Raw genomic sequence first — 15,192 nt, 5'->3', positions numbered from 1 at the left:
GGCCAAAAGTTTTGAGAATGACACAAATATTATATTTTCACGTGATCTGCTGCCCTCTGGTTTTTATGTGTGTTTGTCAGATGTTTTTATCACATACAGAAATTTAATTGCAATCATATTATGAGTAACAAAAGGTTATATTGACAGTTAGAATGAGTTAATGCAGCAAGTCAATATTTGCAGTGTTGACCCTTCTTCTTCAGGACCTCAGCAATTCTCCCTGGCATGCTCTCAATCAACTTCTGGATCAAATCCTGACTGATAGCAGTCCATTCTTGCAAAATCAATGCTTTTATTTTGTCTGAATTTGAAGGTTTTTGTTTGGCCACCCGTCTCTTGATGGTTGACCACAAGTTCTCAATGGGATTAAGATCTGGGGAGTTTCCAGGCCATGGTCCCAAAATCTCTATGTTTTGTTCCCTGAGCCATTTAGTTATCACCTTTGCTTTATGGCAAGGTGCTCCATCATGTTGAAAAAGGCATTGTTGATCGCCAAACTGCTCTTGGACGGTTGGGAGAAGTTGCTCTCGGAGGACATTCTGGTACCATTCTTTATTCATGGCTGTGTTTTTAGGCAAGACTGAGAGAGCCCATTCCCTTGGCTGAGAAGCAACCCCACACAAGAATGGTTTCAGGATGCTTGACAGTTGGCATGAGACAAGACTGGTGGTAGCGCTCACCTGGTCTTCTCCGAATAAGCCGTTTTCCAGATGTCCCAAACAATCGAAAAGGGGATTCATCAGAGAAAATGACTTTACCCCAGTCCTCAGCAGTCCACTCCCTGTACCTCTTGCAGAATATCAGTCTGTCCATGATGTTTTTCCTGGAGAGAAGTGGCTTCTTTGCTGCCCTCCTTGAGACCAGTCCTTGCTCCAAGAGTCTCCGCCTCACAGTGCGTGCAGATGCACTCACACCTGCCTGCTGCCATTCCTGAACAAGCTCTGCACTGCTGGTAGCCCGATCCCGCAGCTGAAACACTTTTAAGAGACGGTCCTGGCGCTTGCTGGTCTTTCTTGGGCGCCCTGGAGCCTTTTTGGCAACTCTCTCCTTGAAGTTCTTGATGATGCGATAGATTGTTGACTGAGGTGCAATCTTTCTAGCTGCGATACTCTTCCGTGTTAGGCCATTTTTGTGCAGTGCAATGATGACTACACGTGTTTCTTTAGAGATAACCATGGTTAACAGAAGAGAAACAATGATGCCAAGCACCAGCCTCCTTTTAAAGTGTCCAGTGGTGTCATTCTTACTTAATCATGACAGATTGATCTCCAGCCCTGTCCTCATCAACACCCACACCTGTGTTAATGGAGCAATCACTGAAACGATGTTAGCTGGTCCTTTTATGGCAGGGCTGCAATGATGTTGAAATGTGTTTTGGGGGATAAAGTTCATTTTCTAGGCAAATATTGACTTTGTAAGTAATTGCTGTTAAGCTGATCACTCTTTATAACATTCTGGAGTATATGCAAATTGCCATTAGAAAAAATGAAGCAGTAGACTTTGTAAAAATTAATATTTGTGTCATTCTCAAAACTTTTGGCCATGACTGTAGCCTCTATACTGGATCCAGGGTAAGTAAGAATTTAATTCAATTTATATGCATAGAGATTAGATTGATGTCTTAGCAAAGTCACTTTCCCACAAATATTCTCATGAAGTGAACTGCACAGAATACCCTGGCACCAAAGTAAGGGAGGTTTCTTCAAAATAGGAATTAGAGAGGCTGGGCCATAGAGTCTTAGTGCACTTTGATATTTCTTGACCCTTGGGAGTAGCTAGGTAACTTCTAAGAATTCTTCTGTCTTTTAAAAACCCTGGTTCTTTAATATTCTCAACTTCAAAGATTATAGAATACACCCAAACCAACCAATGCTTTCTGAAAATTTTAACTTTTTTAGTTAGGCAAAGCCATGAGAATATATTTTGGGGAATGTTTCATTTACCATATATACTTATAAAAGGTAACTTCTTCAATGAGTAGTGGGAATCTTATTTCCCTATCTCAGACTAGTGCTAGTTTCATAGAAACCAATGATATATGCTAAGTTTTTACTGCATGAGAAGAACCCTACATGCCACAGAGAGAACATATTGTATATTCCGTGACTCCAGTACTGGAAAACAACCCTTCTACCCACAAAGCCATCATGGTGTCCCCTTTCCAGTTACACTGTAATACAAAGTTTGTTATAAATTTATGAACCCATAGTTTTAGTATTTTAGTTGTTTTCTAAAACTTATTATCGTATCTTTAGGTGCGTTGGGGGGAGAAAGGTTCTACTGAAGAAGGAGCCAAGTTAGAAAAAGCCAAAAATGCCAAAGTGAAGATGCCAGAACAGGAGTACGAATTTCCGTCTCCAAAGATACTCAACATCAATTATGGGAGGTCAAGCTCTTCCCGGAAGTGGTATTCCCCAATTAAGGTAGGATCAGTAGACTAATAATCAGCAATTTTCTGAGCTCATGCACATGACTGTATAAAAAATTGTTGTTAATCAGCATTCTACATGGATTCACAAATTTATATAGGGTACAACATTTTGGACTGTACATTCCTGTATGGTTTTCAGTATGGGTGTGATATATTTAGTCCTTCATTAGTCACCTTTGCAGCATCTATGCCTTTCAAAGAGATGTCGTCCATTTTTCAGAGATTTTTGTGGTGGTGAATAATGAAGCTGGTGACATTTGAACTGGTTTTGCCCATAACAGGGAAAATACTGTGCGGAGAAGATTATATATGTCATGTCGATGACATAGGAGATGTCATTCACATCAATGTGTTTAACAACATTTCATCACAGAGTTTGTATAGTCCAAACAGTTGAATAAAAAAAATAAAGTCCAGCTCACTAGAACGTGAATCGGAGCATGAAACCGCCGTGTCAAGGCGTGGAACATTGCACAATAGAATAGAATCCAGCTCAACGATGAAGTGAAAAAAATCCAATACTTTATTCACTTGAGAGTTTCAAGAATAGAGGATAAAAGTATCAGCATAGATAACAGCAAACAATGAGTTATCAACGCATTTCAGATGTCGCAGCACCCTTAGTCATGACTAAAGCCCCCGTCTCACATAGCAAGATCGCTGAAGCGTCACCGATTTTGTGACGCAACAGCGATCTCACCAGCGATCTTGCTACATGTGACATGCAGCAGCGAATGGCCCCCCTGCTGGATATCGCTGATCGTGCTTGAATGTCCTGGGCAACTTTTTCATCGTCGGTGTCCCGCTGGCCAGCGCGCATCGCTGTGTCTGACGCCGACGAGCAACCTCGTTGGCGATGCAGGACTCAGGGATGCAGGTGGGAATCATCAGGAAAGCTGCTGTGTGACAAGGTACCAACGACCGCCAAGGTCGTTATACGGATCGCCGGATCGTTGCTGTCGCTGAAGAGCTCTGCCTGTTTGGCAGCTTACTAGCGATCATGTAGTGACGCACCAGCGATCCCTACCAGGTCATATCGTTGTCTGGATCGCTGATGCGTTGCTATGTGAAACGGGACCCTAAGTGTGCTGCGACACCTGAAATGCGTCGAGCTGGATTCTCTTCTATTGTGCAATGGTCCAAACACTCCAGACAGTACTGTAGATTTCGAGCACTTCATTTTCTAAGATATGCAAGTTAGCGGGATCTAAGAGATATAACTTTGGGAAGGAATTTCAAGCCAGAAAGCATAGTGGCAGCAGTTTAAAAAGGAAAAATATGGTAACCATTGCAAAAAATGATTAGTGGAGGTCATTAAGGGGTTACTGGAATGACATCATATACTTTAATCAATCTGATAAAACTTCTGTTTGTTAACGTAACTGGAGTCTACTAAACACTCAAATTGCTGGGCATGAGTTTCATGCAAATGATATAAAAATGGTTCTCAAGTTCTATCTTTGTGCCCAAAATAAATGTTACACCTCATGTTTGGCAAAAAAACCACAGTGAAACCGTGGCGAAAGGAAATGTTCACAGATATTTTTGGACATGCTTGAAAATTTTCTTGAGGCCAAAAGAAGAGGTCACAAGGGTGTAACAAACATTGCTGGTCTACGAGGTTTCTTGGTGCGCACCCGGCATGTTCTCCTGGAGGAGCACTCAATGTAGCTGAGAAAACATTACAATAGTGTTCAGTGACTGTTGTACAAAGTGTCCTGTCATTACAAACTCACATTTACTAACAAGAAGGAATTAATTGTGTTCATGAAATGAAGAATTACTTCATGGCTCCTCTGTCATTGGGAACCCTTGTCCTCCACCATCTTAATCTAGCACTGCTTCCCAAAATTACAGCAGCTCACCACCGCAACCACATTTAGAAAGTACTGATTCTCTTTGCAGAGATCTAGCTGATCTATTTCTTTCTATGGAAAAGCAACAAAAAAATGCAAAATAATTTTCCATCAGAAGTTGAAAATTGTCTCTCTATTCCGTGTATAGGTGTCTAACCTGCAAGTCAAAATCTGACCCACTATGCTGTTGTGAAGTATGACAGGGGTGAAACCAAAAACATCGTAGTACCACCAACCAGACTCCTGCTCTGTAGAGATGAGGAGTATCAATTATTAAAAAATCAGATGTGTGTCTCTGGTTTGGATGATAACATTCACTTACTTATACACTTTATAGAGTAGGAGAACACAGGGTATGGAGTCTGTTGTGAGTTCATTTTCCCCTCCGTCACTGAGGCCTGGTGAACTCCCTATTCTAGTGAAGGAAGGTAGTGAGCCTGATTATCAGACACCTGGGACTAATGAAGACGATTGGCTGAGTGGAGTCACTGACTGGATTTAAGGCAGCCTACGCCCTTTCTGCCCTGCGGGTGATTTCTCTGTGGACTCTTGGACACCAGTCTGATTCCTGCTCTCCTAAAGCTAAGTTTTCTGTTTTGCCTTTTGCATCTAAGATTTGTTTTTGTTTTTCTTGCTTTTTGGATTCTGCCACTCCCTGCTGGAGTGTGCAGTGTTCCGTGAGCTCTGTCTTCTGAAGGTACCTGAGTGCTGATTTAGTTTTTGAAGCTTAGTTGCTTCAGGGCCATTTTTTATCAGCTTGTTGGCTTTTGTCTCTGATAGGGTTTTGGCAGATTGCAGACAGCAGCTTTCCTATCCGTTCCTATCTAGGTAGTTTTTGGGCCCCGTCTTTGCTCAGCCTGTCTTTCTGTCTGTGTAAGTGTTTTCATCTTGCTTCACCGTCATTATATGTGGGGGGCTGCCTATTGCTTTGGGGTCTGCTCTGGGGCAGTTAGATTTCCCCTTTCCTTCTTTAGGCCTATTTATCTCTCCGGCTGTGATCGAGGGGTCTAGGTCATCTTAGGAACCCCCCACGGCTACTGCTAGTTGTGTTGATAGGTTCAGGGGTCTGCAATCTGATAGTTGCCAACTTCTCTGGTTTTCAGGACTTAGCTAGCATTTCTGTTTTTGCCTCCTACAGTGACTCAATCATAACAGAATCACCCGCCCAACGGCAGATCCTGGGGTACTCAATAGCAGGAAAGAATTGTGTTTAAAAAAAAAAAAGTGTATATTCTTTCCTCTATATCTCTGAGGCCGTAGGGGGAATTTTTTTTTCTCTCAATGGAGATAAAGCAAGTGTCTGATCGTGTGGAGCAGCTCGCTGCTGAACTGCGAGGAATTTCCGCCTATCTTGCTCGTTCACATGCTGTTGAACCAAAGAACCCCACACCTGATGTAATTTTTGGGGATCGATCTAAATTTTTGAGTTTCAAAAATAATTGTAAATTATCTTTTGCTTTGAAGCCTAACTCGTCAGGGAGCCCCGCGCAGCAGGTTAAAATTGTCATCTCTTTGCTCCGCGGCGATCCCCAGGATTGGGCGTTTTCTTTGAAACCAGATGACCCTATTCTGACTAATGTGAACGCATTTTTTCAAGCCTTGGGGTTGCTGTACGATGAACCTAATGCTATTGATCAGGCTGAAAAGACCCTGTTAGCATTGAACCAGGGTCGAGAATCTGCAGAGTTGTACTGTCAAAAGTTCCGAAAGTGGGCGGTCCTTACTACCTGGAATAATAGTTCTTTGGCTGCTCTCTTTCGGAAGGGTTTGTCAGAAGCCGTAAAAGATACTATGGTGGGATTTCCTGTTCCCTCTGGTCTGGACGATTCTATGTCTTTAGCTATTCAGGTTGATCGGCGTTTACGTGAACGCAGGATTACACGAGAGGTGTTGCCACCGGTTGAACAGACGTCTGAACCTATGCAATGTGATAGAGTTTTGTCTAAGGCGCAACGTCAGGAATTCAGAAGGCGTAATAAGCTGTGTTTTTTCTGTGGAGATGCCTCACATGTTATTTCTGTTTGTCCTAAACGTGAGAAACGCTTTGCACACACGTTTTCTGTTGGTGGGGTTCAGCCTAAGTTTTTTTTGGCGATTACTCTGATCTGTTCCCTGTCCACATTTTCCGCCAAGGCTTTTGTGGATTCGGGAGCAGCGCTAAACCTAATGGACTTGGATTTTGCTAAACGTTGTGGATTTCCGTTGACACCTCTGCAGACGCCTATCCCTTTGAGGGGGATTGATGCTACCCCTCTGGCTAAAAATAAACCTCAGCTTTGGACCCAGTTGGTCATGTGGGTCGCCCCAGACCACCAAGAAAATTGCAGATTTTTGGTGTTGTATGGTCTGCATGATGCCGTTGTTCTGGGGTTTCCCTGGTTGCAGATTCATAATCCAGTTTTGGATTGGAAGTCTGTGTCTGTGGTGAGTTGGGGTTGCCGGTGTACCTTTAGTGAGGCTCCGGTTTTTTCCACCTCTCCTCAGTCGCATGAGGTTCCTCACTATTTGGCGGACTACTATGATGCATTTAGTGAGAATGAGTCTGCGTCCTTGCCTCCTCATAGGAGTTATGACTTGAACTAAACCCGGGGTGTAAATTTCCTAAGGGTCGGCTCTTCAATTTATCTGTACCCGAGCACGAGGCTATGCGGTCCTATATTAAGGAGGCGTTGGAGAAGGGTCATATTAGACCATCCTCTTCACCCTTAGGTGCCGTTTTTTTTTTTGTGGCCAAGAAGGATGGTTCTTTAAGGCCTTGTATTGATTATCGTGCCCTCAATAAAATTACTATTAAATATCAGTATCCGTTACCCCTGATTTCGGATCTATTCTCTAGAGTCAGAGGTGCTTGCTGGTTTACCAAGCTTGACCTCAGGGGGGCGTATAATCTTATCCGCATTAAGCAGGGGGATGAATGGAAGACGGCGTTTAATACTCCGGAGGGACATTTTGAGTACCTGGTGATGCCTTTTGGGCTCACTAATGCCCCTTCTGTCTTCCAGTGCTTCATGAACGATATTTTCCGAGACTTTGTCGATAAATTTTTGATTATCTATCTGGATGATATTTTGATCTTCTCCAAGGATTGGGATTCTCATGTGGAACATGTTCGGACTGTGTTCCGGATCTTGAGAGAGAATTCTCTGTATGTCAAAGGATCAAAATGCCTTTTTGGAGTACAGAGAATTTCTTTTTTGGGATTTATTTTGTCGCCGTCAACTATTGAAATGGACCCGGCCAAGGTACAGGCCATTTATGATTGGGTTCAGCCCACTTCTTTGAAGGCCCTCCAGAAGTTTTTGGGTTTTGCTAATTTTTATCGGAAATTTATAGCAAAATTTTCTAGTATTGCCAAACCATTGACTGACCTGACCAGGAAGGGTGCGGATGTGTTGAATTGGTCTCCGGAGGCGGTTGCTTCCTTTCAGGAGCTGAAGCGTAGATTTACCTCCGCCCCGGTTTTGCGGCAACCTGATGTCTCACTCCCGTTCCAGGTAGAGGTGGATGCTTCTGAGATAGGTGCAGGAGCGGTGTTGTCCCAAAAGGATCCGGTAACATCTAAAATGAATCCCTGTGCTTTCCCGTAAGTTCTCTTCATCTGAACGTAACTATGATGTGGGGAATCGGAAACTGTTGGCCATGAAATGGGCATTTGAGGAGTGGAGACATTGGTTGGAGGGAGCCAAACATCAAGTTGTGGTCCTCACTGACCACAAAAATTTGATTTACCTAGAGTCGGCTAAACGCTTGAACCCTAGACAGGCTAGGTGGGCCTTGTTTTTTACACGTTTTGATTTTGTGGTCTCTTTCCTTCCTGGAACAAAGAATGTCAAGGCAGACGCCCTCTCTAGGAGTTTCTTTGCTGATTCTCCTGTGGTGACCAAGCCTGCCACCATCTTAGGCGAAGGGGTAGTTTTTTCTGCCATCTCGCCCGATTTGAGACTTGCTCTGCAAGAGTTCCAGGAGGACAAACCTGAGCATTGCCCCAGTGGAAAGTTGTATGTTCCTGACCAGTGGAAGAAGAGAGTGATGTCTGAAGTTCATTGCTCTGCATTGGCTGGTCATCCAGGTATTTTTGGTACTAGAGATCTGGTGAGTCGCTCTTTTTGGTGGCCCACCTTGTCTCATGATGTCATTTTGTGCAGTCCTGTGGGACTTGCTCCCGGTCTAAATCTTGTTCTCGCTCTAGTGGGTTGTTGATGCCTTTGCCGGTCCCCAGGAGGCCATGGACCCATATTTCAATGGATTTCATCTCTGATATGCCGGTCTCTCAAAGAATGACTGTTATTTGGGTGATTTGTGATAGGTTCTCTAAGATGGTTCATCTTGTACCACTCCCTAAGTTGCCATCTTCCTCTGAGTTGGTGCCTCTGTTTTTGCAACAGGTGGTTCGCTTGCACGGGATTCCTGAGAACATTGTATCTGACAGAGGAGTTCAATTTGTGTCTAAATTTTGGAGGACGTTCTGTTCCAAGTTGGGAATTCAGTTGTCCTTCTCCTCTGCTTTTCACCCTCAGACCAATGGGCAGACAGAGAGAACAAACCAGACCTTGGAGTCGTATTTGAGATGTTTTATTTCCGCTGATCAGGATGATTGGGTTTCATTTTTGCCCTTGGCCGAATTTGCTTTAAATAATAGAGCTAGTTCTGTCACTTTGATGTCACAGAGAAATCACCCGCAGGGCAGAAAGGGCGTAGGCTGCCTTAAATCCAGTCAGTGACTCCACTCAGCCAATCGTCTTCATTAGTCCCAGGTGTCTGATAATCAGGCTCACTACCTTCCTTCACTAGAATAGGGAGTTCACCAGGCCTCAGTGACGGAGGGGAAAATGAACTCACAACAGACTCCATACCCTGTGTTCTCCTACTCTATAAAGTGTATAAGTAAGTGAATGTTATCATCCAAACCAGAGACACACATCTGATTTTTTAATAATTGATACTCCTCATCTCTACAGAGCAGGAGTCTCCCACTGAGGGGGCACAATACAATTTTTATGTCTGTATAGCCAATATGTCCATTTTGCTCAAGCTGCTGATAATTATGAAGGTGCCACGTACAATGAGTGCAGAGGGTGACCCCACTATTGATATGTGTAAATATCGAGCAAATGTGTGGAGGGTATACTGGTGGAGGGACAGAAAATTTATATTGTATATAATATTTAGGGCGCAGTAAAACAACAGAATAAATCGGACCAAGATCAGACCGCAGTACTCGGACTGGCCGCGATTCTCCCATCCAGTGTCGGACTGGAGCACCTTGGGCCCACCATAGAAAATCATTCTTGGGGCCCACTATGTAGCTACATAGAAATAAATACAAGACTACCAATTAAAACGCGCTAATATCAGGGTATAATATAAGGTAGTACACATCTTAATTATGTAGCAGGGGTTGGGGTAGCCACCCTCATAGAATATAACCACAAAAATGTCCAAAAACATACTAATGCGGTAGGGGAACCTTCACCATAAAGGACTTCCCAGCATGCATAAAGTACAGGGGCGTGTGAAATACATAGACCAAAAAGTGGATACAAAGTATCTTGAACACACCACTCAGAAAGAGAGATATATCATAAAAAAAAAAAAAATTTTATTAAGTAAATTCATATCATTGATAAATAGACAAACAAAATACAAGTAAGAGGAAGGAATATGTACCCAAGTGAAATACACACAAATACAGGAATAAAGGAATGGATACAAGTAATGGTAAAGTGCAAAAATATATCAGCATGTAAGCATATATCCACCTAGACCCATAGTGGTCTGTAAAGTGCAAAGTGCCATATAGAGGAAAAAATCCCCATGCTGGTAATCACATACAACATGAGCACATACCCATCTAATCGCCTGTTCACAGAATTCCTGGAGTCCGACGTACGTTTCGCCTTTTTAGCTTTTTCAAGGAAATTGTGTGTGTCATGACTTGAGACCTGTTTGATTTATATAGTGAACCCACCCAGTCATGGGCCAATCCTCCGCCGCGTACATCACTGCCACCCCCCCGTGGTTCATTGAACATCTCATTTAAAGGTTTGTGATTTTGAGGCTTATTGTATTCAAAACCACCCCCTCCATTGGTGTACATGGTGCTGGGAATAGTAGTTTTTTTTACTGTTATAATCAGGCCTTTCACTCATTATATTGTCTCATGCACATAATGTGTGGTTGTTTATATTTTTGAGTTGGTCTGTTTGCTATTTATTCATTTTGACTACCGCCATAAGGGGCTTTTGTTGTGGGAGAGTCATTATATCGTTATCTCATGATTTTGACATGATTGCACTTCTTGCATCTGTTTAATGTTTTTAATGTTTTGCCGTGTTGTATATGTGTCTTGAATTAATAAAAATTTATCTTTTTATACCTCCTGGAGTTCCCAGATTTGGATATACTGCTTTTCTTTCCCTTTTCATGTGCTTTTGAGTATATCTTTGGTGAACCCGCCAGTAATATTTAGTTGTGCCCTCCATTCAATCTTACAAATGAAATGCTGGTCACTCATCCATGCTGCTGCTTAATTTATTATTTGTGGGACTGATGGATAACTAAGCACTATCCGTATGTCCTTCAGTCCCCTATAGAAAAATTTGAGAAAATGACCTGCACGACACTCAGACAGGGAATTTCGGGCTCTTATCATTATCATTTCGTGTTGCAGTAGTCAGCCCATCTGTAATTATAAAGGGAAACCTACGGTATTCTGTGGATAGGTGCAAAGTTTTTATTTTGGAATAATTCCTTTAATATTCAGCAATAATAAATCAGTATAGCAGATATACAGGGAAGGTGAAGTGATAGGCAGTTAGGTGTAGGGTCTCAGTATGGCTTTAGAGGTCTAAGACCATTAAACGACATCTCTGGTAAATGGATTTCCTTGCAAGCAAATTGTCATATTTTGTGAAAATTTTTCTCCAAATGCTATGAATAATATAGGCGAAACATCCTGTCCATGGTTCCCGGTTATCCTCCTTTGCAGATGAATTTTATCACCATATGTTCCTCCAGTCTTTTGCCTACATCCTGCCATTACAAACTATTTTCTATATACCTTATTGCTTTTCTAGGAAATTTCTCAGGACGAAAGACAAAATAATTTTTTACTATGAAGCAATTTCCTTGACTACGTTTTTGGAGCAGAGGGAAAGGATTAAGGGTTTTGATTTCGTAACATTTTCATGAATTTGTTGCACAATGGCTTTAGATGTTTAATATAAATAGGATTGGATGTTTTGAGGATTACTCATCTGTTTATACCGTGTGATAGACAATAAACCTAAACAGCTCACACGTTGTTGGCTAGTAATAGACAAATAAGGACGTTGATTAGAACACCAGAACTAATGGTGGCATAGTTTAAGACCAGGACTAATGGTGGCATAGTTTAAGACCAGGACTAATGGTGTCATACAGTGGCATGTAAAAGTTTGGCCACCCCTGGTCGAAATTACTGTTATTGTGAACAGTTAAGCAAATTAAAGATGAAATAATCTCTAAAGGCCATAAAGTTAAAGATGACACATTTCCTTTGTATTTTAGTCAAAAAAATATGTACAGCTCTGGCAAAAACTAAGAGACCACTGCACAGCTTTATAAAAATCAGCTTCTCTACATGTCTGACAGCCATTCCATTCCAGTGTCAGCTGAATTCCAACCTCATTCTCCTTAATGTGCTTCTGATTAGGTGATCACCTGAACCAAGTCTTATTTAACAAATGAAAGTATGAAAAAAACCCTGTTGTGGTGTTCACACTCCACTTGCAATAGGACAAGCTGGACGGCAAAACAAGTGCTAGTAATATTCCAAAATTAATAGGAATGAAAAAATAACTTTTAACCATGCCAAAGGAGTTGAAAGAAAAAGTCTTGAGTGAGGAAAAGAAGGGCTCAATTCTGGGTTTACTAGCAGAGGGATACAGTGAGCGTCATGTTGCTTCCATCATTAAAATTTCTAAGATGGCAGTCCATTACAACGAGGTCAAGAAGGAGACATTGGAGACAACAAAGCTACAGACCAGCAGAGGGCAAAAACAGCTCTCCACTGACCGGGATGACCGTCATCTTATTCGAATGTCACTCAGCAACCATAGGATGACATCAAGTGACCTACAAAAGGAATGGCAAATGGCAGCTGGGGTGAAGTGCATGGCAAGAACAGTTTGTATCAGGCTCCTAGAGACAGGGCTCAAGTCATGTAAAGGTAGAAAAAAGCCTTTCATCAATGAGAAGCAAAGGAGAGCCAGGCTGAAGTTTGCAAAAGACCATAGCGGACTGGAGTAAGGTAATCTCTGATGAGTCTAATTTTCAGCTTTTCCCAACACCTGGTCGTCTAATGGTTAGACAGAGACCTGGTGAGGTGTACAAGCCACAGTGTCTTGCACCCACTGTAAAATTTGGTGGAGTATCGGTGATGATCTGGGGATGCTTCAGCAAGGCTGGAATTGGGCAGGTTATTCTTTGTGAAGGACGTATGAATGAAGCCGCATACAAGGTTATCCTGGAAAAACAGTTTATTCCTTCTGCTCAGGCAATGTTCTCCAACTCTGAGGACTGGTTTTTCCAGCAGGACAATGTGCCATGCCACACAGCTAGGTCAATCAATGTGTGGATGAAGGACCACCACATCAAATCCCTGTCATGGCCAGCTCAATCTCCAGACCTGAACCCCATTGAAAACCTCTGGAATGTAATCAAGAGGAAGATGGATAGTCACAAGCCATCAAATAAAGAACTGCTTAAATTTTTGTACCAGGAGTGGCATAAGGTCACACAAAAGAAGGATGAAAGACTAGTGGAAAGCATGCCAAGACGCATGAAAGCTGTGATTTAAAAATCATATTTATTCCACAAAATATTGATTTCTGAACTCTTCCTGAGTTAAAACATTACTATTGCTGTTTCTAAATGATTATGAACTTGTTTTCTTCAAGCACTGCATTTTTTGTTCTTTTGACCATTTCTCATTTTCTGAAAATAAATTCAAAATTTATTGCTTGGAAATTGAGAGACATGTTGTCAGAAGTTTATAGAATAAAAGAGCAATTTACATTTTACTCAAAAATATACCTATAAAGAGAAAAATCAGACAAACTGAAAATTTTGCAGTGGTCTCTTAATTTTTGCCAGAGCTGTATATTTTCATCTTCTACATTTTGAAACTTACAAAAAAAATGGGCAAATGCAAAATTGTGGGCACACTTGGAGATTTGTGTGTCCAGATAACTTTGACCAAGGTTACAGACCTTAAATAGCCTGTTAGGGTTATGGTTTGTTCACTTTCATCAGTAGGGAAGGCCAGGTGATGCAAATTTCCCAGCTATATAAAACCCAGCCTCCTCTAACATTGTGCCAAAAATCAGCAGCAATGGGTTCTTCTAAACAGTTTCCTAGCACTCTGGAAATCAAAATGGTGGAGGCACAAAAACAGGAGAAAGCTATAAGAAGATAGCAAAGTGTTTTGAAGTTACCCTTTCCTCAGTTCGAAATGTAATTGAGAAATGGCAGTTAACAGGAACAGTGGGTCAAGATATGGTCTGGAAGAAAAGGCAAAATTTAAGTGACAGCTGCTCGTAGGATTGCTAGAGAGGCAATTCTGAACCCCGTTAGAGTTGTGATACATTCTGCTACTGTTCAGAGACACCTTCACAAATCTGGCCTTCATAGAAGAGTCATCAGAATAAAACGTCTCCTGCGTTCTCACCATAAAATTCAGCATCAGAAATATGCAAGAGAACATCTAAACATGCCTGATGCATTTTGGAAACAAGTCCTGTGGAACGATGAGGTTAAAATAGAATTCTTTGACCACAATGATCATAGTTATGTGTGGACAAAAAAGTCACAGAATTTCAGGAAAAGAACAAATCGCCAATCATTAAACGTGGGGATGGATCAATCATGCTTTGGCATTGTGTTGCAGTCAATGGCACAGGAAACATTTCATAGGCAGAGGAAAACAGATTCAATTCCAACAAATTCTTGATGCAAACATAACACCATCTGTAAAAAGAAAAGCTGAATTTTAAAAGAGGATGGCTTCTACAAATGGATAATGATGATCCTAAACATGTCAAAATCCACAATGGACTACTTCTAAAGGCACAAGCTGAAGGTTTTACAATGGCCCTCACAGTCCCCAGAGTTGAACGTCATTGAAAATCTGTGGCTAGACCTCAAAATAGCAGTGCATGCAAGATGATCCAGGAATCTCACAGAACTAGATTAATTTTCCATGGAAGAATGGATGAAAGTCCCTTAAACAAGAATTGAAAGACTCTTGTCTGGCTACAAATAGCATTTACAAGATGTGATACTTTCAAAAGAGAGTGCTACTAGGTACTAACCATGCAGGGTGCCCAAACTTTTCCACTATTCCATTTTACTTTTTGTAATTTTTAAAATGTAAAAATGAATTTGAAAATATCTATTTTAAGTTGGGGGTTGGACCAGATGACCCAGGAGGTCCCTTCCAACTCTACCATTCTATGATATATAGATTTTTCCCTGAAATTCAAAGGAAATGTGTCATTTTTAACTTTAGGCCTTTTAGAGATCATCTTCAACTTGCTTAACTGTCATAATAAAAAGTCATATGAACCAGGGGTGCCCACATTTTTACATGCCACTGTAGTTGGTCACATGCCCATGCAGAATTTGCACTGTGGTTGTATGTTCCTGTCATGATAAAAAAAAATTTGATTTTTCTTACTTCAAGAAGATGTTGGTGTTATGTTCGCAACTATAAGCTGCATTTGAGTGCAAGTGTAAATGCTGGTCTCCTGTCTTTTTGTACCACAACCTCGAAAGCAGCTGCATGGAGGTTTTTATATAGCAGTACTGAGTAGTGAGGTTGTGAATCCAGCACTGGGCAATATGAAACACTATAAAGCCACAGCA

The 15,192-nt window shown here is 41.6% G+C and overlaps 1 protein-coding gene across 1 annotated transcript in view; it reads left to right on the top strand.

Moving 5' to 3' along the window:
- The window catches only part of ANTXR1 (ANTXR cell adhesion molecule 1), a 317,311-nt gene that overhangs the window by 226,309 nt on the left and 75,810 nt on the right, over positions 1–15,192 (top strand). Inside the window, exon 16 of the mRNA XM_073569123.1 lies at positions 2,256–2,423. Coding sequence (XP_073425224.1) covers positions 2,256–2,423 — 168 coding nt within the window. The remainder of the gene's footprint in view (positions 1–2,255; positions 2,424–15,192) is intronic.

Source organism: Dendrobates tinctorius, unplaced genomic scaffold (assembly GCF_039654945.1).
Source record: "Dendrobates tinctorius isolate UK_male_01 unplaced genomic scaffold, ASM3965494v1 ptg000022l, whole genome shotgun sequence".
Classification (NCBI taxonomy): Eukaryota; Metazoa; Chordata; class Amphibia; order Anura; family Dendrobatidae; genus Dendrobates; species Dendrobates tinctorius.
This window is presented reverse-complemented; position numbering and strand designations above follow the sequence as displayed.